At 31.2% G+C, this 25,805-nt stretch overlaps 4 protein-coding genes across 4 annotated transcripts; 1 reads left to right on the forward strand and 3 right to left on the reverse strand.

Annotated features, from left to right (window-relative positions):
* Positions 1-209: 209 nt before the first annotated feature.
* LOC101214016 (ankyrin repeat-containing protein At5g02620) lies at positions 210-3,732 on the reverse strand. Its single transcript, XM_011662062.2, has 6 exons — positions 3,262-3,732; positions 2,187-2,666; positions 1,961-2,051; positions 1,564-1,649; positions 1,017-1,462; positions 210-937 (listed from the first exon to the last, which is right to left on the reverse strand). Exons 1-6 carry the CDS (start codon positions 3,635-3,637, stop codon positions 326-328), a joined length of 2,091 nt encoding a protein of 696 aa, XP_011660364.1. The 5' UTR covers positions 3,638-3,732; the 3' UTR covers positions 210-325.
* A 5,580-nt stretch (positions 3,733-9,312) lies between these two features.
* Positions 9,313-14,391, forward strand: LOC101213772 (ankyrin repeat-containing protein At5g02620-like). The gene is made up of 6 exons (XM_011654223.2): positions 9,313-9,854; positions 10,910-11,392; positions 11,507-11,588; positions 12,204-12,307; positions 12,417-12,859; positions 13,593-14,391. The coding sequence occupies exons 1-6, from the start codon at positions 9,434-9,436 to the stop codon at positions 14,247-14,249; spliced, it is 2,190 nt and encodes a 729-aa protein (XP_011652525.2). The 5' UTR covers positions 9,313-9,433; the 3' UTR covers positions 14,250-14,391.
* A 2,225-nt stretch (positions 14,392-16,616) lies between these two features.
* On the reverse strand, positions 16,617-18,754 carry LOC105436385 (probable serine/threonine-protein kinase DDB_G0280111). The gene is made up of 3 exons (XM_011650111.2): positions 18,040-18,754; positions 17,055-17,646; positions 16,617-16,907 (listed from the first exon to the last, which is right to left on the reverse strand). The coding sequence occupies exons 1-2, from the start codon at positions 18,620-18,622 to the stop codon at positions 17,111-17,113; spliced, it is 1,119 nt and encodes a 372-aa protein (XP_011648413.2). The 5' UTR covers positions 18,623-18,754; the 3' UTR covers positions 16,617-16,907; positions 17,055-17,110.
* A 3,081-nt stretch (positions 18,755-21,835) lies between these two features.
* On the reverse strand, positions 21,836-24,269 carry LOC101218972 (protein ENL). Its single transcript, XM_011654229.2, has 3 exons — positions 23,601-24,269; positions 22,268-22,842; positions 21,836-22,133 (listed from the first exon to the last, which is right to left on the reverse strand). Exons 1-2 carry the CDS (start codon positions 24,151-24,153, stop codon positions 22,325-22,327), a joined length of 1,071 nt encoding a protein of 356 aa, XP_011652531.1. The 5' UTR covers positions 24,154-24,269; the 3' UTR covers positions 21,836-22,133; positions 22,268-22,324.
* Between the last annotated feature and the right edge of the window lie 1,536 nt (positions 24,270-25,805).

A 25,805-nucleotide genomic window follows, 5' to 3' on the forward strand; every position in this document is an offset into this window, starting at 1 on the left:
AATAAATTAAAATAATTACGAGTGATAGCAAAATGTTTGATTATATTAATGATAGTCTTTTATCACTATAACATATCAATAGTATTACTAGTAGAATTTGGTAAAGGTTGAAAATAGCATATCAATATTATTATTATTAGTACCACGCAATTGTCACCAACAATATCAGAAAGAACATTGAATCGTCAGTTGGTTAAATGGAATGTAGGTCATGTTAATGATACATTATTTACTTCAAATGGATATATGTATTCTTTATTGTACGATCATGAAGATCTTAGACAACAAAAATGCTGGATAAATGTATTACATTAGTGTAATTGCACTAAAACAGGCCAAGAGATTTTTTCAAAGAAAAATTGGACCACGATACAAGCCGGATAATATCCGTGAAGAGTTCAAAGTGAAGTAAAGAAAAGTAGACACTTGGAAAGATGGTTACTACTGCAATGACCAATGGAAGTTTTGTCTCTGTTTTATGATACACAAGAAATAAGGTCGCGCAGAAAGAAATCGTCATGAATCCTATAGAAACAAACAGTGACGCCAATTCCAACGCTAACTTCCACGGCAAAGTCACCAAAAAATCTTCCGCTGCATAACGTGACGTGAAAATTGACAAAGAAACGAGTATAGAAGTTATAGACGTCACCAGAGCTGCAGCATCTGATATGATGAACACCGTAAATGCTTTATTTTGTTCTAAAATGGGAATGCCATCCTTATCATCATTGCCTCCTGGAACCGTGAATGCCGCTGCGAAAACAATCGTTGCAACTAGAGTTGCTGCAACCATGCATGAGCTTGCTGTTTTTTTCATCCACTCCTCCCCGTCTTTCTGTAGTTGTCTGTGCTCTTTTGTGAAGATTTCACGAGGTGTTAGACCATCAGCACATCTCATTTCATGATGCATGGGGACAGAGATTTTCTCCACTTCCTTCAAGTTAATTACAACTTTTCAAAAGAATGCTCCTAAGTAAATTACTCCAAAATTTAATTCACCAAGAACGACATACCTTGAACCACAAAAGCTCCCGTTGCATTTGTAAAGCTGCCCCCGCCACTCTGTTCAGGTGATTTTGAGACGCCAACTTCCCAGCTAAGTGTAGAATGTTATACTTATTTGTTCTATCGTGATAATTGGCAATGCAAAACTTCATCCCTCCTAGCTCATATATGAGACTAAACACTCTTTCTTGTCGATTTTCAACTGCTACATGAATTATGCTTTTATCTTGGTCGTTAACTATTTTCCATAGCAAATCGGGATTAGAACGAATGAGTATTTTCAAGAACTCAACATTTCCAACTTTTGCTGCGTCGTGCAATAAATTTGAAGGAGTTTTTATAAAATCAAATAATTCCTTTGGTGAAAGATTCTGGACAAGAAAATTCCATATGTGTTCAACAACTTGATGGGCTAATGTCTCCATCAGAGCTTTTCTGTAAATTCTGTTGAAGCCTACCAAATTAAATTTAAAAAAACACGAAGATATAAATCATATAATGTTACAAAAAATACACATTATATTCAAACAAAAAGGCACAGTCGATGTGTATTACGAGAGTTCACATGTCTTTTCCAAGGGCTATCACTGCTGCTACCAATTACAGATTGCTTTCTAGATAGTACATGCAACGCTGTGTCACTGTCAAAATATGATTTTGATTTTGGGTTAGGAATATTTGGACCTAATCCAAGCAAAAGCCAAATTTCTTAATTATTGAAGTATTTTTAGAGAAATTACTCGAAGGATATACCTTAGAGCATACAGAAGAAATTATATATAGAGCATATAAAAAAAAGTGTAATTGTAAAGACTAGTCTCGATTGAAATTTGTAGCCATTAGATCATGAATGTGTTGGAAAAATTCTAACCATAAATTTAGTCGGGCTAACTAGTATAAATAGAAAGTAGAGCTCTTTAATTTCTAGAATAAAATCTCTCTTCCAAATTACCTCCAATTTTGACAACCTTTACAACCTTGTTCCAAACACAGCCGTGCTGTTGCTAATTCAGGTTTCTTCAGAAGAATATCTAAAGTTATATCTACAATAAGTAAGAGATGGAAATATTAATTAAGAAACATTTAATTATATGTATATATGTGTGTGTGTGTGTATATGTATATAGATATATATGTATATATATATATATTTAACGAAGCTATTTAGAAGGCAATACCATAATAATCACTCGAGATGGTAGCAATGAGAAGTTCAATTTGTTCATAGCTGTTTAGAGCTTCAAAATTAGTGTTGTAGAAGAGGAAGGAAGCCATGTCTTTGTGTTTATGAGATACAGCTACTAAAACTGGGGATGGTTTCATAGCATCATAAACGTTTGGAAGATGGGGATTCTTCTTAACCATTACTTCAGCGATTTTTACTACTCCTGATGAAGCAGCCAAAAGAAGAGCAGTATATCCATTTTCATTTTTGATTTCTAAGTCTGATGAAGAGGAAAGTTCAACCAAATTTTCAACAAAAGAAATACGATTTGCGAAAACAGCAATATGAAGAGGAGTATCCTCTGAAACAGTTATCTTCATAGTGATTGCTGAAGGATCTGCATCAAATATAGATTTGGCTGTCCGCCAATCACCGTTTATAGCAGCTTGATATAACACAACCTTTGGTGGAACGTATCCATTTTTCATTCTTGCTGCATATACAAACAAACATTATTCAAAACTACATACCTCACAACTTTAAATTTCTCTCGTACAAATCTATATATAAAGAATTGTTTAATAGAAAAATCATCGTAAATGACAAAAGTTGTTAACAATATTTATAAAATATAGCCAAAATTTTAGATTAATTCTATTAATGTTAAACACGGGTAGAATTTAAAACTTTGCTATATTTGATAAATATTTTGGATTTGCAACGTGTTATATTTAAAAATGTCTCGTTTCTAATAGTGTTTAATTTACTTTTATTTTAAGCAATTTTAATAATTATTTTAAATTTCATTATTTCTTATTTCCTCATACCTTTGGTTTGGATAGTTTAAGTTGAAAATGAATCAAAATATTTACCATAAAATTTGAAATCTAAGGATACAAAGTTGGATTATTTTCTAAAAGAAAACATTGTTTTTTATTGTCAGAAAATAAAATGGAATTGAAATAGACTATGGAGTAGTAAGAAATTTTGAAAACAAAATTTAAGAATGTAAAAGGAAAAAAGAAAAGAAGAAAGAAAGAAAGAGAGAGAATTATGAAGGAATATGTGTATAAAATGGATGAACATACAGTGTACAATAAAAGGCTCATTTTCCGGCACTGTATTTGGAATGGGTTCAGCTTCTACTCCTTCGTTTTTGCTTTCTTCTATCTCGGAGGAGGAATCGTTTTTGCTCTCTTCTTTCTCGGACGTGGAATCGTTTTTGCTCTCTTCTTTCTTGGACGTGGAATCGTTTTTGCTGATCTCTTCTTCCTCGCCCTCCTCTTCCTCTTCTCCTTCGTTTATATTGATGAAAACGTCCTCAGCCGGCGGAGTATTATTGTCCTGATCCGGAAAACTGTAGTTAGCTTCAGATTTACCCCTGCTTTGTGAACCAGAAGAAGAGGAATTAGTGTCATCATCCTCTTGAGAAAGATCATTTATTGAGCTTTCCTTAATGGCCATCTGCACTCCTCGCGTCTTTCTTCGGATCTTTCCAAACACAGCTTCGGAATGGAAATTTGACACCCAATAATGGAAGCCTTTAAATGGTTTTCAATTATATATATAGAGAACTACTTTCTAATTTAACGTTGTTTTTAGAATAAAATACTTCACAACTTGCCCCACTACTTGTTCTACATAAAATGTATCTAAAAATCATTACTATTCACTTTTATAATAATCCATTTATGTTTATATTACAAAATAATCATACAATACGTCACACTTATTATTCTTTGCAACATTTTGAACCTCATTCAATTCCGATCATTAACTAAGGAAAAAAAAACACACTTTAATATTTGGAAACCTGGTGTATAATAACTTTTTAATCAACTATCTTATGGGATATTTGATTTTATGTTGTATATTATAGTGCAAGACTGAAATTAAATAATAAAGTAATTATAATTGGTAGAAATTTTAGGAATCCATTGCAATTTTTCTTTTTTTTCTTTTTTTTTTTGTCAAATTCATCTCGATGCTAAACACAAGCTCTTAATCAGTCTGCTTCTACAATTTCTTTAAATATCAGAGCTTTTGGTTAGTTTGTGATATATGAGATGTTTTGAAATATAATAAAATTAGCCAACTTATTTATAAATATGGTAAAAAAATGTTTCAACCTAATTGAATTATGACTGATTCCTGTTTGTGGTTAATTTAAAACTAATTAATGTTTTAATGATATATAACAAATATGATTTTATTTACTAATAAATTTAATATTTTGAATAGTTGATAGTGTAGAATTTGAAATAACGATTCTGATTCTTCTTAAATCACAAATTGAAGTTAAAAAAAAAGATATAGCTGAATGAAAGGTTTAAGAGAAAAATATCAGAAATGGTGGAGTGACGATTAAATCACCAAATTGGACCGATTAGAGAAAGAAGCTTAAAAATGTTTGGATTAGTGACCCGTGGGGTCTAAAGTTTGGCCTTCAATTTTGGTTTCCTTAAATAAATAAATCAATCAAGTGGATTTTAATTTGCAAATAAAAGAAAAAAAGAAGGACCTACGATCACAGTGAGAAAATTAAAAAATAATATTAATTTTAGAAAAAATAAAGAAAAAGTCAAAAGTGACAGTTGGGTCATTCTTTTAAATTATTATTACTATTACTAAATATAATAATAATAATAATAATAATAAAATGCAACCTAATGAATTTTCTAACTATATAGTCTTGTCCTCCTACTTGTTTGATAAAATGTATATAAAATCATACAATAATAATTTTTAATTTTCAAAGCATGATAGCTTGTGATGCCACCTACATTTCACTTTTATAATAATCTCCATTTATGTTTATATAATTACAAAACAATCATACAATACTTCACAACCTTTATTTTATAGTTACTTGTATTTGTTTATTTATACAAACATATATATTTTATGGGTGTGGCTTTTATCATTCTAATTTTCCAACTTCACACTCCTTTTGACTTTTAAACCCCTTTAATTAATTTCTTCCCATTTTTAAATCTTTCCTATTTTGTTTCAATTTTTACCCTAACTTTTAAGGGTGCATTTGGGAGGTCAGAATGTAATGTAGATTATGATGAAATGTTAAAATTAATTGTTGATATAGAATAAGATCGCTAAGCATAAGAACAACAATATAAAGAGTAAAAACATGGTTTTTCATTCATCCAAACACTGTAAAAGAGTGGCAAAACATTAGATTAAATATAAATGGGTCTTCTTCCAATAAAGAGATTCTGATTCAATAAATTGAAGCTATAGACGTATGGGAAGAACTAAACATTTTGAGCTCAACGGACCAGTGATAGAAGGCTTGCACTTAAAGCGGAAGCTTAATGGAATTAAGCTATAAAGGAAAAGCTCAACATTGGTCTCAACAGGAAAAGAAAACTTGGATAAAAGACAGGGGCGAATTAAAGGCTTGCACAGCAAATCGGAAAAAAAAGCCTCATCATAGAAATTACGGATGGATTGGGAGTCAATGATATTTGTTTTTCTTATTATTCTTTGGGAAGACCTTTTCAACTAATTCAATTCTCATCATTGACTATGAAAAAAAAGAAGACTCCAAACAGTTTGTATAATTTCTTTCTCGGACAAAAAATTGGTTGTTAAAAAATGTTTTTTACTTCATAAACTTTATGTTTAACAACTCTGGTTTGATTACGATTTTAAAACACTGATCGATGATATTCTCTCTTTAAACCCAATTAAACTCAGCAGTTTTGTTTAAGCACTACCAGAAGTACTTTTTGTAAGAGTTATTTATAAATTTAGAAATGAGTGAATTGAGGACGAGTTTTCATGTTTGGAAACAATGATATATAATAACTTTTTATCATCTATCTTATGGGATATTTGCTTTTATGTTGTATAATATGGTGCAAGACTAGAATTTAAAAATAAAGTTATTATGGTTGGTAGATATTTTAGGTACCCACTGCAGTTTTTCTTTTTGTCTTTTTTTTTTAAAATTCATTTCGAGCTCCAAGTGTTTGTTGATTAATACACTCACTTTTAGTATTGAGGTGTGATGAGAATACTAAAGATGTGTCAATCTCGGTTCCACTTGGAAATTCCTCGTCCAAAAAATAACGTGTCAACCTAATTGAAATATCTCTCAATGCATCTCTCATTAATTCCTTTATTGGTTTTTTTGGTGCTTAATCTCAAATTAATTAATGTTTTAATGATAACAAATATGATTTTATTTACTAATAAATTTAATATTTTGTGTTAATTCTACCCACATTGCTCTCATTGCTAAAAAGAAGAAATGCTCTATTCCTTCTGATTACATGTCCATTAGTCTCACAACTGGTGTTTATAAACTCATTGCGAAAGTCTTGGCAGAAAGACTTAAAATAGTCCTCTCTGGTACAATATCAGAAAACCAGTTAGCCTTTATTGGAGGAAGGCAAATCACGGATGCAATCTTGATTGCAAATGAAGCTGTGGATTATTGGAAAAGGAAGAAAACCAAAGGTTTTGTGATAAAGCTTGATATTGAGAAGACTTTTGATAAAATTAACTGGGTCTTCGTTGACTTCATGCTTCTAAAGAAAGACTTCTCCCCATAATGGTGTAGATGGATTAAATCCTGTATCTCAAGTGTTCAGTACTCAATCCTTATGAATGGCAGACCAAGAGGAAGAATTAATCCAAGTAGGGGTATTCAACAAGGGGATCCAATTTCTCCTTTTATCTTTGTTCTTACCATGGATTATCTCTGTATCCTTATAAATTACCTGGAAAAGCATAATAAGATAAAAGGTGTAAGCTTCAATAGAAGCCAAAATCTCACATATCTCCTTTTTGCAGATGACATGCATTTTGCTATTTGTAGAAGATGACTAGGCCTCAATCGAAAATATGAGAAATGCTATAAGCCTCTTTGAATTGGCTTTTGGTCTCAACATAAACCTCAACAAATCCTCCATATCGCCTATATATTGTGATGCCAATAGAATAACTTGTGTGGCTGCAAATTGGGGTATACCCATAAGATTCCTTCCAATTCACTATTTGGGAGTGCCTCTTGGAAGCAAACCATCCTCCAGATTCTTCTGGTCCGAGACTACAGAGAAAATTCAGAAGAAAATCAATAGCTGGAAATATGTTAGTCTTTCTAGAGTTGGTAAAATCACACCCATAAATGCCACCTTATCCAGCATCCCAAATTATCATTTCTCTGTATTCAAAGCCCCCATCTCGATTTATAAGGATGTTGAGAAAAATTGGAGAAACTTTTTGTGGAGGCACACATATGAAAAGAAAAACATCAACCTTATCAAATGGTTGGTTGTGACAACTCCAGTCAGTAAGGGTGGCGTTGGAATCAGCAGTGTGGCAACTACAAACTTTGCTCTTCTTTGTAAATGCCTTTGGCGATTTTATGAGGAAGAAGATCCTCTCTGGAAGCATATCATTTTAGCAAAGTATGATCAATCTTTTTTGGGAGAACTTCTAACAAAAGGTAAATACAGGAGTTCAAATGCCCCATGGAGATCCATCATTAAAGGGCTTGACTGGGTTCTTCCTAAGATCATATGGAAAATAAATAAGGGTAATTCTCTCTCTTTCCGGCATAGCATGTGGCACGAAAACAGTCCTTTTTCACTACACAGTCCCAGACTATACGCTCTAACCACCAGAAAAGAGTATTCCATATCTGAGATGTGGGACAATAGCAAGACGGATTGGGATCTTTATCCACGAAGACGGTTGAGAAGTGTTGAAGAAGCATGTTATTATCCTTCATTTAGTGGCTGCCACCTTATGGAATATTTGGAATGAAAGAAATAGAATAATTTTTAAAGAAGAGGAAAAATCCTTGATTTCAGTGTGGGAAGATATACAAGCCACAACCGGCCTTTGGACAAGCCGATGTTCACTATTTAGAAATTATTCGGCCTCCTCTATTGTTTTAAATTTAGATGCCTTTATCTAATGGGGTTCTAGGGGCTTCTCTCTAGCCCTTTTTGTTCTCTCCTACTTCATGTACTAAACTCTTATTCATTAATGAAGCGGGAATGATAAGGGTGCTAAGGGGGTGTCCACCTAGTGGAGATATCCTGGTGCAGCTACTGACCCAACTTATATTTTAAAAAAAATATATATATTTTTTAAATAGTTCATGGCGTAGCAGCATAGAATTTGAGACAACAATTTTGACTCCTCTTAAATCACAAACAAATGGGAGTTTAAAAGAATAAGATAAGATAAAGGTGAAAGAAAGCATACTAGAGATGGTAGAATGGCCATTAAATCACCAAATTGGACAAATTAGAGAAAGTCCCTTAGATGTTTGGATTAGTACTGACCCATGGGGTCTTAAGTTTGCCCTTGAATTTTGGTTTCCTTAAATAAATAAATAAATAAAATTCAAGTGGATTTTAACTTGCAAATAAAAGAAAAGGGACCTAACGGTCACACTCAGAAAATTTAAAAAAAAAAAAATCATATTGATTTTCAAAAAGAAAAAGTCCGAAGTGACCGTTGGGTCACTTTTAAGAGTTTTTTTTTTTTTTTTCTTTTAAATTACTATTATTATTATTATTATTATTATTATATAGATATATAAAAGTTTATTTTGTTTTACCTCTCAATAATCTTATGGTCCCAAATTAAAAACTCAGTTTTTTCCTCACAATTTCATCTCTTTTTATACTTCAATCTTTCCAAAGTTTTCCAAGAGAGATGACAATGAGGAGGGAGGAGGAAGGAGGAAGGGAGGACAGAGAAACCATCGATATCCCCAAATAAAATTGATGTAATTCAAGTCTGAATTTAATTTCTCAAAATGAATTCTCTGCCAATTATGGCTAAGATAAGGGGTATTTATTGAGAACTTGTAAGTAGTTACAATTAGTTGAAATAACTGTTTATGAAACAGCCTTAACTGTTAAACAGTTTAACTGTTTAAACTGTTTTACTAACTAACTACAGCTGTTTAACCATAGCTTTATTCTATATTACATCAAAAATATTTATTTAATAAATTAAAATGAGCTAAGTTGGCAAACTCTTAAGGAAACCAAAATTTTATTTTAAAAAATTCTATTTCTGTGTGCAAACTAATATTTTAAATCCATCGTTAAAAGAATATAATTGTTAGGCAAGTAGTGTATATATTTATTCAGAAATACATCTGTTCATGTCCCACGTTCCACTAATTATAAACAACTTCCATATATATTATTCAAAGCTCCATAATTCTTTTGAGTGTCTTACAAACTTTTTTTTGACAGTTCTGAGGAGGCCGTTATGGTAAGCTCAGGGCAGACTTCCCATACCGAAGACGATGATATTTCTTCAGACTCAAATGGAGAAGAAGAACCAACCACTCCTCTAACACCTCAAAGCCCGAATGCTCCTCCGGCTGCTGAAGTCGTCGTCGATATAGACGATGGAGAAGGAGATGGAGATCAAGGACATGGAGAAGGAGAAGAAGGAGAAGGAGAAGATGAAGATGAGGAAGAGCAAGAGAACGAGGACGAAGAAGAAGAAAGCAATAGCGATGCCATGCCCCGGTCTTCCATGGAAGGCAATCGGTCCCATACTGGAACCCCAACACCAGATGGCTCACATAATACAACAGATTCAAGCAGTGACGGTGGAGTAGAGCCTGAACCCAATCCCAATCCAAATCCACCGGCGGAAAATCAGTCTTCAATTCTGTACAACAGTATGTTCATCCATTCTATACATCTAATCTCTGTTCCTTCATAAATCTCTCCTTTTTTTTTTTTTTTACTTTACATTCTTCAATTTACAATCCCGTCCCTAAGATTATAATTTCAAACTCTCACCTATTATTAAAGAAAATTTCCAATACTCCATACTCTAAATTTCCATTAATTTTACCTAAATAAAAAAAATGTAATTACATTATTAACATTTCTAGTTATGATAATGATGTGCATAAGAACTTTTTTTTTAATGGTAAATACAACCGAATTTATTTAGTAATAAACTCGGATAGACTCTTATTAGCGATATAGTCTATTATGAATAAGTTATCATAAATTCTTTTTTGTTATATTTTTCCTTTTTATTTGTATCATAAGTACTTTAAGATTAATGGCTATATTTACCATTTTCATGAAAAGAATATATATTTTTTTCAAAACAAAGCTACTTGACTTTGTATAGTTCTTAAATAAAGAGAATGTGAGGGGTAGTTGAGAGAGAAAGGGTAAAAGACAAAAACTTAAAGAAAAGAAAAACCAATTTTAATTTTTAATAATTTCAATATAAAAATAATAGTTACTTTTGTCTCATAACCAACTAATAAATGTTATTTAAATATATTTTAAATTTTTTATTTTTTAACAATAAATTGCAGTTAATATATGTTTCTTCACATAAACAAACTTTAAAATTTGGATATTAACATAGAATTGTTTTGGAATATAGAAAAAAACTAAAATATTTATAAAATTAGCAAAATGTTAATAGTAGACATTCACTAATCTAGTCTATGATGTTTCACTATTTTTATGAATAATATATAGTTTTTTTTTTTTAGTTTTATCAACTATGCCTAAAAATCATTTAAAGTAATATACATACACATTATTGGGTGTTGTGTTTGGACAGCACACAAGATAAGATAGGTGCTACTTGATGCACCTAGCTAGGTTTTTCCCACCTATAGAACTATTATAATTTTGATATTAATTAAGATATAGATTAGTGTCTTTTGTTTTTGTTGTATTATGGATGGGTTTGTATGTGCAGCGAGAAAGAAAAAAGGATTGCTTCCAGTACATGTTGTGTTATATCAATCTGCTATAAAGGGTGATTGGAAGACAGCCAAATCTATATTTGATGTAGATTCATCAGCAATCACTATGAAGATTACTGATGGAGAGGATACTCCTCTTCATATTGCTGCTGCTGCAAAACATATTTCATTCGTTGAAAATTTGGTTAAAGAATATTCCTCTCCATCTGACTTAGCTATCAAAAATGGAAATGGAGATACTGCTCTTGCTTTCGCTGCTGCATCAGGAGTTGTACGAATCGCTAAAGTAATGGTTGACAATAATGCTGAACTTCCAAATCTTTATAATGCTAATAAACCATTCCCAGTTCTAATGGCTGTAGCTTACAAACGCAAAGAAATGGCTTCCTTCCTCCTCTCCAAGACTGACTTTCAAAAGCTAAATAATTTTGAACAAATTGAACTTCTCATTGCTGCCATCTCCAGTGATTACTATGGTATTATATATATATTGCTTTATCCATATCCTTACTTTAATTAATTAAAATATCATCCATATAAAATTAAATGTTCTTAATTCATATTATTTCTGTCTCTTTCGTTTATTTCAGATATAGCATTAGATATTCTGACAAAGAAACCTGAATTAGCAAAGGCACGGATGGGTTTGAAAGAAACCGGTGGTAATTGGAGGTAATTTGGAAGAGAGATTTAAGAAAGAGCCTACTTTGTGTTATTAATCATTTCTATATATATAAATATATATATTTTGACTTGGTCGAGATGCTTTGACATCCCTCCTATTTTATATATACTAGTTGCTACGGTGAGGATAGATTTTGTCCAACAAATTCATGATCTAGTGACTACAAATGTTATTAAAAATTCCCTTTCTATTATACCATTGCTTCTATATTGCTTAACTAGCATGCGCTTTTGTAATCTTTTCACTTCCTTTTTAGCTTCTCTAATTCGCTCTGTACGTTTCCATCGATTAATGAGATTGCTTCTGGTCTTGGACTGTGATGAGATTGCTATAAAGGTGTCATCCTAGTTGAGAAGTTTTTGGTGCACTTATTGATCTCTCTTATCTTATGAATATTAGAAAAATAAAACAAATGTTTATCTTGACTAGTCTTTACAGTTACACATTTTTCTGTTATGTTCCAGAGAATTCCTATAAATATGTTTTCTAAAGTATCTAATTGGTGTAAGTTCTTTAGAATAATCTAATAATTAATATCTTTAATGTTGGCTTTTGTTTAAACGGTCATACAACTTATCCAAATTAAGTTTATATTTTAACAGTGAGAATCCAGAAGGTGAAACGGCTTTGCATATTCTATCTAGAAAGTCAGATGTAATTGGTAGCAGCAGCAATCTTAGCTTTTGGAGAAGACATATGAACTCTCGTAATACACATCAACTTAGCATGCATTTTCATTTGAATATGATACTGTAAATGAGTTTTGAAGCATTATTATATAATGATTTATATCTTTGTGTGCTTTGATTTGTTAGGCTTCAAGAGATTTTACAAAAAAGCTCATATGAAGACATTAGCCCATCAAACTGTTGAACGAATATGGAATTTTGTTGTCAAGAATCTTTCAAAACCCGACCTATACGATTTCATAAGAACTCCTTCAAGGTTATTGCACAATGCAGCAAGAGCTGGAAATGCTGAGTTCTTGATCATACTCATTAGCTCTTATCCTGATTTGATATGGAAAGTTGACGACCACGACAAAAGCATATTTCATATAGCAGTTGAAAATCGACAAGAAAGCGTGTTTAGTCTTATATATGAGATAGGAGGGCTCAGGGATTTTCTTGCCAATTATCACGATCATGAAAACAATTCCAACATGCTACACTTAGCTGGAAAGCTGGCGGCTCCATATCATTTGAGCAGAGTATCAGGGGCAGCTCTACAAATGCAAAGAGAGCTTTTGTGGTTCACGGTACGTCGTTTGATGCATAGATTTAAATTTTAAGAGCAATATTTGGATATGTTAGTGATATAATTTAATTTTCCTTTACCCCCTAGCATAAATGTTTAGGTGGAATTAGTGATTTAAGAGGATACATCTTGCATTGCATGCATCTGATGCATAGATTTAAATTTTAAGAGCAATATTTGGATATGTTAGTGATATATAATTTAATTTTTCTTTACCCACTGGCTTAAATGTTTAGGTGGAATTAGTGATTTAAGAGGATACATCTTGCATTGCATGCATCTATTTTTCTTTTGCATCCCACTTGAAACTCAAAAAGAACTGATGATAAACTTTGATTGGATGACTGGGTATGCTGCAAAAAGATAGGTGTTATGTGGGATGGATATAGTTGCAATTCATACTTACATTCATTCTGGACTGCATTTATATTCTTTTGCGCAGCAAACTCCAACCACTTGGCAGAAAAATATAAAAAATATTTAAAATTAAGAAGAATAAAGAGTTTTCCATGTGGTGAATTATGGTTGTACAATTAGATGATGTATATCTTTTTTCAGCTCATTGAATCATCCACCAACAGTTAGTCACTTGACAAACTGTTTTTTTCTTCTTTTGGAATGGATTGAAAGAAGATGAATGTTGAATGTTACAAGGATGCGAATGCTTTTTCTTTAATCTCTAATATAGTTATTGTTCAAGAATAATTGAAATGTTGTATTGTGTGAACTTGAAGGAAGTTGAGAAAATTGTTGTGTCCTCCTATCTTCAAATGAGAGCTACAATTCCACTACCTCCTCAAGCGGGAACAGAAGAAAACCGGTTTGATGAACTAACACCTCGTGAACTTTTCACAAAAGAGCACAAAAACCTATTAAAAGCCGGCGAGGAGTGGATGAAAAATACGGCAAACTCGTGCATGTTGGTGGCAACTCTAATTGCCACGGTGGTTTTCGCGGCAGCTTTCACAGTTCCAGGAGGCAATGACGATAAAAGTGGCACTCCAAATTTTCGACAGAATCCAGCCTTTACGGTGTTTGTTATATCAGATGTTGCAGCTTTGGTGCTTTCTACAACTTCTATACTCACATTTTTGTCCATTTTAACGTCTCGCTATGCAGAAGAAGATTTCTTGATGTCGTTGCCGCTCAAATTATTGTTCGGGTTAGTCACGTTGTTTCTTTCTATATCATGCATGGTGGTGGCTTTCAGCGCAACCTTCTTTATTGCCTATGACAAAACAAAGCACAAGATTCCATTGGGCATTGCCATCGTTTCCATTGTTCCAGTAGGTTGTTTTTGTTTGTTTCACACTAAACTCGTTGTGGATATATTTCGCTCGGGTTATTGGGCTCAATTTTCTTTGAAGAAACGCAAGAAAAGGCTATTTTAGTACAATTATTGTAAGACCCATTTTTGGTTCTTCAACAATTAACGTCTGGTTCTATGATGTGTGAAGTGAATTATTAAATTTATTTGATTGGACAATGTGTTAATATTTATTAATAAAGATGTACTAGTTGTGGTTGATTTTAGTTATTTTACGCAGCAATATGTATTGAGAAAGTCTTATGTAAAGTACTCCCTTTTGTATGGTGTGTGGTGTTGAGCACACATTGCTTGTGGCATTCCGAGTCACTTGGAAGATCTATGCAAGTTTTTGGGAGTCTAACATTGAACATTACTTTGAGGAGTTTCTCACACGAGGAGCCGACACATTGAGACGCAAGGTGAAACATAAAGCATATGATCTATGGAAAGACGAGATGAATTATTTCTTGTTCATATATCAAGTAGTTTAGGGGAGCTAAATGTTTATCATATAAAAGATAGTTGATTCTTGATAAGTTATATACTTCATCTATATAAAATGATGTTTTCAATTAGGTTAAAGACACCCCACACTTAGATATTATATCATCGAACTGGATACCAATGTGCTGATGTTCTATTCTATCTTTTTCTTCATGTTCTTACTTCAGTTATTAATAACTTGAACGTTAATTTAAGCCCTCAATTAATTAGGTGTGACTTATTTTTGTTAAAGTGAAAAAAAGAGATTAAACAAAAGATTTTTTTTTTTTTATTTAAGAAAATGTTAGAGAAAACCATCTGAATAAAGAATAAAAAGTAAAGATGACTGGAGAGATAAAGTTTGGAAAAATATATAGAAAACTTAACTTTGATAATACCTTCGTGTGTTTCTTTTTTCTTTATTTATTTCATTAAAAAGGGATTTCTTTTTTTTTTGGTCAAACTACTTGAAAGAGGAGGGCATTTTTCTAGAAAAAGTTTAAATTAGATTATGGAAAAATAGACCTAGTGGGATTGTGATTCATTTTTCTTTTTATGTTTCGATAAAAAAAATACAAGAAAAATAATTAAAATGTGTTTGACATTGATGTCTCTTTCAAGAATAGTAAAATATTTTAAAATTTTGAGTTCTATCAGTGACTATCAGTGATAGATTATAAATATTTTTTAAAAGGAATAGTTGCAAATTTAGCCATTAAATTCAAAATAATTAAGTATATAGCAACATTTTAAAAAAATTGCAAATATAGCAAAATTTGTCAAATTCTATCAATGATAGAGTCTATTACTGATAGATCATGTTGTAAAAATTGGTGTATCACCGATAGATCATATGAGTCTGTCAGTGATACAAGTCTATAGCGATAGTTTTGCTATATTTGCAATTTTTTTTTAAATGTTGCTATATCATTAATTATTATTGCTGAAATGGTCATCCATTATAATTACCCTTTTTAAAATTTGCTATTTTTAAAAAAAATTCTTTGATATACGTATTTTTAAATACAATATTTTAAAAAGTCAATTTCTTTATTTTTAAATTTTATTTTCACAAATAATGAAATTGGAGAGATGAAACTAATTTTTTTTTCACTCCATTCAAAGTAAATATGATTAGAAAAATTATATCAAATGACAAAAACATTTAGAAAAAGATAACTCATGGCACCTATTTTTTGCATATTGCAAATATGACAAAATGAGTGATATCATACGATTTTCAGACGGCAATAATAAGATTATCGACTTTTAAATTTGCTATTTTTAGAATTTAGAAAATATGGTGACATGAACCTTATTATCATAATTTTTTTTGCTATTTTTGCAAGGGTTCGTTGTGATTATAACTTAAAAATGGAAATGAATAAAACGATGCAAAGAAAATACCTTGTACAAATAGTTTATACGACACCCTTGAAAATACAAGACTCTTTTAATCAAATATTTTTATACCATTTTAAATCACAAATTCATCCGAAAGTTATAATTACTATAAGAATCGTAAATTGAATATTATAACGAGTAATTTGTTCTAAGCCTCGAAAATCGTGTAAATATTATCGTTTGTTTATGTGCAACTTGTTAATAGTTTCTTTTATAATCACCAATAAGTGCACTTGAGTTATTTCTTTATCTGCAACTTGCTTGTTCTACCTTTTACAAATACGACACAATTCTGTTTTTCCTCTCCAGGGCTATCAGAAGCTCAAGTGGGGATTCAATAAAAGAGAACTAAAAATTGTAATCCGTTTCAAGAAACCAGTTACTGTCTTGAACAATAAAAATAATCGAACCAGTCGAGCTTTGCCCTATTACCATTCACTTGAAGAATTCATTGACCAAAATTACTTCCAAGTTATAATAAAAAATAAGGTTCATGAGAAGTTTATCTGTATATTCAACAATTTATATTATAAGTGAGTCTCATTCATACAAACAAACCATATCAAAAAAGGGAAATACCAATGAGAGATATTTATATATAGGAGAGAAGAAAATTTGTTCCAATTAGTTCAACAAAATAACAAAGGAACTGAAATTTGAATAAGTGAATTTCTCCAACTAATTATTTATTAAACCGCGAATAAAACAGATGTAAATAACATGTTCTGACTCACCACCAAAAGAGGTTTAAGTTTAATCTTTTCAATTAAAAATGCATATTAAGTGTCTCACCATAACGATCAACACAGTCTGGACAAGTTTGTCTTAGCTATGTACGTCCTTCAAATTAATCCTGAGAAAGCACACCAAAAAAGATGTAAGAAAAATGCAATTTAATGTAGAAAAATGTAAGAAGTTTTGTCTTTTAAAATATAGCAAAACATTAACGTCTATCATACTATAACCATCTAAAAAATGGAGAGGGAAGAAGAGCATTAACCTTGAATTTTCTTTCAGGTGAAAATCTTCAACTTTGCTTAATTAGGATATCCAACGTTAAATACTTCTGTCAATTTCTTGATCAATTCCAAGATTTTTATTATCACCATTGTTGGATGAACCATACTGGTAACTACTTTGAATCACTTGTGCCGCCATAATTCCTAATGCAACAAACAATTCTCTACGTTTTTCTTCTCGAATTATTTCAGAATAAGCTTCCTCCACTGTTGGGAATGGCTGGTTAACTAGGATTTGGGAGCAAATTATGGAATAATAATCATTTAGTCCAATAAAAAATTGCATAACTTTGTCTCTTTCTGTAAGCTCGCTCCAAAATGCAATTGTACCATTGCTAGAATAACCTTGAGCAAAATCACTGCTATAGGTTCCAATGTCATTCCATAATTTCTTGAGCTTTTTGAAGTAACGTTCAACGGATAAGTTTCCTTGTCGATGGGATGCAATTTTCTGGTAAATTTGTAATATAGCCAAACTAGAAACGTTTCGAGGTGAAGATTCTTCCTTTTTATTATTTGAGCCCATTAAATCATCTATTGAGTTTCCTTTGAGGATGTCGTCAAGGTCTTTACCTACACACATGTTATTTTTTTCGTCCACCAGTAAAAGATTAAAATAGATATATCAAGAATAACTTGAAGAAACACATACAAAACTATATAATTACAACAAAACTTTGTATACTTTTTAATCCGGGTAGAATAAGGGTAATCAATGATAAAACTAAGTCTTTGGACAAAATGAACCAAGATATTGCAAAATACCATATTACTAAATTTTGATGTAATATTTTCATTTTTTTTTTTTTTGCCATATAAACAATTCCCCTTTCACTGTTTTTTATTGTTTTTTAAAATATTTTTATTGAATTAATTATTAGTGGTGTGTAGAAGTGATTACACATTTCAATTACCCTAAAAATTTACAAAAGAAAAAAAAAAGATGTGAGTAATATCAAAACTGACCTTCAAAAGAAAGGCCTTGTAACAACCGATGACCAATATCATTAGAAGGATCAGAAGATGCAGGTGAATTAGGATAAGCAGTAGTTTTGACAGCTTTCTCATGACAATCTGACCCAGAGGTGGGAGAAATCTTGGGAGAAGCTTTTGGAGAATTATCATTATAAATACGTCTTACAACGTTGTTCTTTGAAGAAGAAGAAGGCATGGTGGGTTGACATTTTGTTTTTCGAGTCGGACTCGGAGTCGGACTCGGAGTCGGAGGTAGAGCTGGAGAAGGAGTGGGGGGTTGACTTTTTGTCTTTCGAGTAGTCGGAATAGGAGTCGGAGGTGGAGCTGGAGAAGATGGCGCGGAGTTGCTGTTGGGATTAGAATTCCTTGCTGCAGCTTGTGGCTTTGGCTTTGAAGAGCTGGGAAAATTGGGATCTTTTTCTGGATGTTTGTTTGCAGAATTTTTAACCTCTGCATCAGTAGGCTTCTTGGTTCCGTTTGGAGAAGAATTAATCTTGCGGCGATTAACTGGAGATTTAAAATGGGGATCAAAGATTCCTCTAAATTTGAACCCTTCCGTTAAACTTTCATCCATCCTCACTCACTTGGCTTTGCCTTGCTCTACCAATTCAAGAAATAGTGGACTGTCCTTTTAGCTTTCCAACTCTCTCTCCACATTCATTTTTATAATCCCTTCACTTTGACTCACATACCAAACTCTTTTGACGCCATCCATATTTGTTACTTCTTTTTTTCACTTTTTATATAGTACTCCATTTATTCCTCCTGCCATCATGTGCATTCACATGTACCTAAGATCTATAATGTATTAATACATTAATAAAAGAAGAGAACACAAATCACAATCTATTGTATATAACCATTTTCAAGATTCATTATATTGGACAAATTTGTCTTTTAAGCACGACTAATTTTTCTAATTAATTATCACTTCTCTCTCCCACACTCTTCTTGGGTTTCTCAATCTCACTTTACTCCTTCCTATTTTCCATTCATCCAAATTCTCTCACTCCCCCCTACAAATGTCATAAATAGATTTTGACCAAATAAGATACTTTTATCTATTTAAGATTAATATTTAATGGTGACATTTTTAAATTTTATAATAACTTTGATGATTTGTTCTTAATTAGAATTAATAATAAAATTTGAAAGGTTTCAAAACTCAAAAGTTTTTGTAACTTCTTAATCTCTCCTGCAATGTGTGTATATATAAACTGATCTTCTACTTTTTTTTTCCTACAACAATATGCTCTCTTTTTAATGTACTATAGTATTTTGTAGTATCTCCTCTAGTGGTACAAATAGGTAACTATTTACTATAATTTGTAGTTGCTATATATACTATATAAAAACGTTATCAATTTGATTATCTCTTATGATAAGATTTGGTCTAAAAACCACAGTTAACTTTGTTTAAGTCATTTGATATTTCTTCGTTGAGAAGTTTTATAACTTTATTAAAAATTGTGTGTGAAACATTGGAGAAAATAGATTGACTATGATATGAATCAAATGGAACATCAAATTTTTATAATTTGTTAGCATTAGTATGAAAAAGTTACAAAAACTTTTAAATTTCAAACTTTTTAAATTCTACCATTAATATTTTCTATTTAAAATTTTATGTTTCAAAGCATTTGGGGTAATATGTTTAAGGTATGATTATTTTTCAAACAAATTAAGGTTGGTTCGTTCGTTTATATATATAAAAGATTTGTTTTAACATTTCTTTCATGGAAGAATATGGTAATAAATAATTATGGAATCTACTTCTCATCATTATGATATTGGGAGGTTGAGCTATCACACCTTATATGAGACCACTTACTCTAGGCCTGAGAGGGAGTGTGAAGCCAATAGATTCCGTTCTCCCTTCAACGATAGTATCTATTGACCCTAAACTCTAAACTATCTATCGAACTTGTAAACAATGGAAGCATACAACTAAAACCGATATGACATTAATGTACCTGTAGTGTAGTCCATTTAATACAACATTATAAAAATAAAAGTCTTATACAAACTTTACATGACTACCCATAACTGATCTTTTGATAATACACACCCAACCTAATACACATGATCTATATGTAGGACACACTTCACCATCTCGAGAGTAACAACCTCTCAATACCTGCTAGATGGATTGGTCGATTGGCAACAGTAGACATAGCTTAAGGATCTCGATCATTACCTAAAAAGCGAAAAAACATTTTGAAAGAATAAGTCAAAAGACTTAGGTGAGAGACGATTTTCTAAAACATGATTTTCTTACTAGTTGTGCTAAATGGAGAATTAAAAACATGCAAACCTTTGAAATAACATTTCATAAACATGTAGCTTAAAACTCACAAATGTTTGAAGTACATTTCATAAAACTTTACTTCTATTGACATGCAAATATATTAAAAATACGCTTTATAAACTTTACTTGATTATTACTCTATAACTCAACCATCCATGAAACATGGGTGTGTTAGTACACCTCATTGTCAATAACGTTACTCTCTCATCAACAATAAAGTGTATATCGATCATTTATAAAAACTGAAATTTTGTTATGTTTTGTAATTATTTTCAATAATTTGATCATTTACAATAATTTTTGTCTTGCACTATACTACACAACATAAAAATAAATATCTAGTAAGATAGATAATGAAAAGTTATCATATATGTACCACGTTTTCAAACATGAAAACTCAGTCCTAGGTTCACTCACTTCTAAATTTGTAAATAACTCTTACAAAAGTTCTGGCAGTACAGTGGTTAAACAAAAGTTATTAGGACTTTAATTGGGTTGAAGAGAGAAGATGAAGATGTGTTTTAAAATTAAACAAATTTGTTAGGATAATAAACCTCTCAAATATCTTATGATTATGCACACCTCAAGTAATTAATTTATATGGATATGTGGCCGTTTATCTTGAGATCGGTATAAAGGTTCTTTTTCTATGTTGAGAAATTACTTTGAGCTTTTACTTGGTTATGCCCCTCGTATTTATTTATTATTTTTTCTGAACAAAACACGAGAGGATATCACACAACAATTAACTAAATTACAAATCTGAATGGGTATATAATATTTTGAATGAATTAAATATCCTACATTTACAGCTCATATACATAGCTAGATTCTTCCTTATTTTAAATCCATCATTAAATATTATTTTAAAATTTTCAGATGTACGTGTGAATTAATATTTTAAATCCATCGTTAAAAAATATAATTCTTAGGCAAGTAGTGTATATAAATATTCAGATATATATCTGTTCATGTCCCACGTTGCACTAATTACAAACAACTTCCATTTATATTAAGATGCACTTTCGAGAATTAATGTGTGACGATACAACATTTTGAACATAAGAGATTGATCGACTATTTAAGGATGCTTGAAACTAGGATTGCAAGTGGTCATTGATTAAGGGAAAGTAATCCTAGCTAGTAATGTTATGGTAATTGTTATTTTACAATTTAGTTCTGATCACTGTTACTGTACCTTCGATCATACAAATGTAACACTTCATTCATAACAATGTAACTATCCATTACTATACGAGCAGTATAACCTCTTATCATGGTCTAAGACCTTCCAAATATAATGTTGTGTAGTCGAGTTAGGTTATCAAAGTTTGATATGTTTTATGTATTTTTAGGTGCTTTCATATTTGTTCTTTTTATTATTACAATACAACAACAGTACTATAATATAATGACTAATGGTGTGTTTTCTCATTAAGAATGGTAAATCGAACCAGATACTATCTTGAAGATTAAAAAAAATCAAACCAGTCGAGCTCTGGCCCATTACCATTCACTTGATCAAGAGTTAATAGACCAAACTTTCTTCCATGTTATAATAAAAGATAAGGTTGATAATTTTCACGGAGTTTATCTGTAAACAATCTATATTGTAAATAAGTGAGTCTCGCTCATACACAAACAAACCACGCCTAAAACAGATGCAAAGAGGTTTAAGTTTAATATTTTCAATTAAAATGCATATGCAGTATCTCACCATAACGATCAACACAGTTTGGACAAGTTTGTCTTAGTTATGTACGTCCTCAAATTAATCCTGAGAAAACACACCAGAAAATATGTAAGAAAAATGCAATTTAATGTAAAGAAATGTAAGAAGTTTTGTCATTTAAAATGTAGCAAAACATTACTATCTATCATACAAGACGAAGAGGAAAAAAGAGCATTAACCTTGAATTTTCTTTGAGGTGAAAATCTTCAACTTTGCTTAAATTAGGAGATCCAAGGTTAAATACTTGTGTCAATTTCTTGATCAATTCCAAGGTTTTTATTATCACCATTGTTGGATGAACCATTCTGGTAACTACTTTGAATCACTTGTGCCGCCACAGTTCCTAATGCAACAAACAATTCTCTACGTTTTTCTTCTCGAATTATTTCAGAATAAGCTTCCTCCACTGTTGGGAATGGCTGGTTAACAAGGATTTGGGAGCAAATTATGGAATAATAATCATTTAGTCCAATAAAAAATTGAATAACTTTGTCTCTTTCTGTAAGCTCACTCCAAAATGCAATTCCTTCAACAGACTCACTGCTATAGATTCCAATATCATTCCATAATTTCTTGAGCTTTTTGAAGTAACGTTCAACGGATAAGTTTCCTTGTCGATGGGATGCAATTTTCTGGTAAATTTGTAATATAGCCAAACTAGAAACATTTCGAGATGAAGATTCTTCCTTTCTGTTATTTGAGCCCATTAAATCATCTATCGTGTTTCCTTTGAGGATGTCATCAAGGTCTTTACCTACACATGTTAATTTTTGTTTTTTTATCCACGAGTAAAAGATTTAAAACACATCTATCAAGAATATTCAGTGGATCACGAAGAGATTATTAATAACTTGATGAAACATGACATAATTGTATAAGTACAACAAAACTAACAATTTATTCTAAATAAAATAAAATATAACAAAATATCATCATCAATAGACTATTATATATGTCTATACGAAGTATGATAAGACACACGTAGTCATGTTACGATATATTTAAGAAATTTGTTATTTGAAAATAATTTTCATAAAAGATTTATTTACTTTTACTTAAAATTCAGTATGACATTTGAAAAGATGTATGACAAATTCAAATATTTTAAACATTAGTTAACCTATTATCTTTAAATTTGACTTTTATGTATACTGAACCCCTCTAAAGTCTCACAATTCAAAATAAATATATCAAAATTTAGATATAGCTTTTAGCGTTATTGATACTTGTGATAGATTATTATGCTAACAGAAAGTCAATAATGATAGATTTTGGTGTGAGTTATTTTCAAATATAGCAAAATAAACCATAATATTTATAAATATATCAAATATCACCGATAAATAATGATATACTAACTATCATCTAGGTTTGTATTTATAGTTTTTTTAAAATATTGTTATTTAATTAATCAATACTGGTGTGTGTGAAAGGGCTTACACATTTCAATGCCCGTAAAAATTTACAAAAGAGAAAGGAAAAAAAAAAGGTGTGAAGAAATATCAAACTGACCTTCAGAAGAAAGGCGTTGTAACAACCGATCACCAATATCATGAGAAGAATCAGAATATCCAGGGGAATGAGGATCAGCAGTAGTTTTGACATGTTTCTGACGATGATCTGACCCAGAGGTGGGCGAAGTCTTGGGAAAAGCTTTTGTAGAATTATCATTATCAATACGTCTTACAAAGTTGATCTTTGAAGCAGAAGAAGGCGTGGCGGGTTGACTTTTTGATCTTCGAGGCGGACTCAGATTGTGAGGTAGAGGTGGATGATGATCAGAAGAAGGCGTGGGAGGTTGACTTTTTGCTTTTGGAGTTGAAATCGGAGTCGGAGGTGGAGGTGGAGCAGAAGAAGGTGTCTCGGAGTTGGGATTAGTTTTGTTGCCGTTAGAATTAGGATTGGTTGCTGCAGCTTGTGGCTTTGGCTTTGAAGAGCTGGGAAAATTGGGATCTTTTTTTGGATTTTTCTTTGCAGATTTTTTAGCCTCTGGATCAATAGGCTTCCTGTTTGGTTTTGGAGAAAATTGAGATCTTTTTGGACCCATAATTCCTCTTTCGTCCATTTTTCTCCCTTTAACTTTTCCCAATTCTTTGATCAGATGGAAAATGAATTAAGTGGAGAGTCTTTTTATTTTGGGGCTATGTCAAATGCCCAAACCTTCACTACTTCCCCCCCTTAATTAAATACGCATGATGGACTGTCCTTTTAATTTTCCAACTCACTCCACATCTCTTTTTGTAATCCATTATTTACTTTGACATACCAAACTCTTTTGACGCAATCCATATTTGACACCTTTTCTTGTCTTTTTATATCGCTAGATCCATCATGACCATTCACATATACCTAAGACCTATATAATATAATATGTTATTAATGATTATCAAAATTGTTACCAATATTATCAATCACGACAAAAAGAAACTCATATATGCATTATAGATCTTAGTCCAACGAATTCACATTGTCTCCCTAAGACAAATTTACTCATCCTAGTGCTTGAGTTTTGAGAGTAATTGTCTTCCAGGATAGAACATATCAACTATCTTCTAAGAGTAACACCCCGTCTAGAAGATCAACGAACAGATCTTTGTGGATCAACCGAACATCAAGATTATGAATAATGGAAAAGAAGTGTTTTTTTTTTTTAACCAAATAGAAAAAGTCTTATTTATAGACTTATTCGTGACCATTCGAAAAGTCATGTTTTTTTTATATAATTTAGTTATTAATTTTCATGGAGTAATGCATCTACTCATGATGCATCCATTGATGAAGAAACACAAATTTACTATATTTAATATAATTATTTAAAAATTTTCATTTGTGTGTGTGGATTAATATTTTACTATAATTAATTAAAAATTTTCACAAATAGAATGCAAACAATATCACATGTCCTCAAGCGTCCAACAATAATATGAATTGAGATTGGAGAATAAAATAGTTTAGTTGAAATCTTCACAAATGTAAATGAAATAATGAAAACCCTAGTATACCTAGCAAGAAATATTATTAGAACACAAATTGTTTGTTTATTCTTGCTTAGGTAATGATCTTAATTATTTATTGAATTTTCATTGGAACTTTTCCACGAAAAATAAACAAAACACCATTGACCTTGCAATTCGTCTCTCACTATTGGAGTACTAATTAATTGAACTATATTGACTTGGAAAACCTGCAACATGATAATAATACAGTGATTGTATATCCTATTAAATGGTTAGCCACCTTTTAAATAATCAATTAAATTGTCAAATCAATTAAACAATCAATTAAATCGAGCATGATTTAATAGCTAAGATAATGTATTAAGTAGTTTTCATTTTAAAGTCTATAGTTTTATACTCTACTATATGCATATAATACGAGAAATAAACAAAAGTTATAGAAATAATCCATTAAATTAACCACAGATGCAGACATAATTTATCAATTGATTAATTAATTGAGCTAAAAAATGTCAAACCCAATCTTAATTAACGGATAGCATTCAAGCTCACTCAAGTTTCTAGACTAACAGATCGAAACTTTTTTCAAACTATAGTGCTAGTTCTATTGCTTTAAATATCAGTCCATACTTTGCATAACTCTTCCCTTAGGCTTAACTCTATTAATGTAAAGTTTATTAGTGATAGAATTCAAAATTTTACAAGTATTCTTTTCGATATATATATATATATATCGAAAAGAATACTTGTAAAGTCAGTA

This window comes from Cucumis sativus, chromosome 1, assembly GCF_000004075.3.
Source record: "Cucumis sativus cultivar 9930 chromosome 1, Cucumber_9930_V3, whole genome shotgun sequence".
NCBI lineage: Eukaryota > Viridiplantae > Streptophyta > Magnoliopsida > Cucurbitales > Cucurbitaceae > Cucumis > Cucumis sativus.

What these genes read in the sequence shown, in the direction of transcription:
- LOC101218972 (XM_011654229.2), bottom strand. Translation starts at nt 24,153, where the DNA reads ATGGACGAAAGAGGAATTATGGGTCCAAAAAGATCTCAATTTTCTCCA. An exon ending in ACAACGCCTTTCTTCTGAAG is followed by an intron (nt 22,843 to 23,600) that starts GTCAGTTTGATA and finishes TAACATGTGTAG; the next exon opens with GTAAAGACCTTGATGACATC.
- LOC101214016 (XM_011662062.2), bottom strand. Translation starts at nt 3,637, where the DNA reads ATGGCCATTAAGGAAAGCTCAATAAATGATCTTTCTCAAGAGGATGAT. An exon ending in CATCTCGAGTGATTATTATG is followed by an intron (nt 2,052 to 2,186) that starts GTATTGCCTTCT and finishes TACTTATTGTAG; the next exon opens with ATATAACTTTAGATATTCTT. An exon ending in GGGAGCTTTTGTGGTTCAAG is followed by an intron (nt 938 to 1,016) that starts GTATGTCGTTCT and finishes ATTAACTTGAAG; the next exon opens with GAAGTGGAGAAAATCTCTGT.
- LOC101213772 (XM_011654223.2), top strand. Translation starts at nt 9,434, where the DNA reads ATGGTAAGCTCAGGGCAGACTTCCCATACCGAAGACGATGATATTTCT. An exon ending in CATCTCCAGTGATTACTATG is followed by an intron (nt 11,393 to 11,506) that starts GTATTATATATA and finishes CGTTTATTTCAG; the next exon opens with ATATAGCATTAGATATTCTG. An exon ending in GAAACCGGTGGTAATTGGAG is followed by an intron (nt 11,589 to 12,203) that starts GTAATTTGGAAG and finishes ATATTTTAACAG; the next exon opens with TGAGAATCCAGAAGGTGAAA.
- LOC105436385 (XM_011650111.2), bottom strand. Translation starts at nt 18,622, where the DNA reads ATGGATGAAAGTTTAACGGAAGGGTTCAAATTTAGAGGAATCTTTGAT. An exon ending in ACAAGGCCTTTCTTTTGAAG is followed by an intron (nt 17,647 to 18,039) that starts GTCAGTTTTGAT and finishes ACATGTGTGTAG; the next exon opens with GTAAAGACCTTGACGACATC.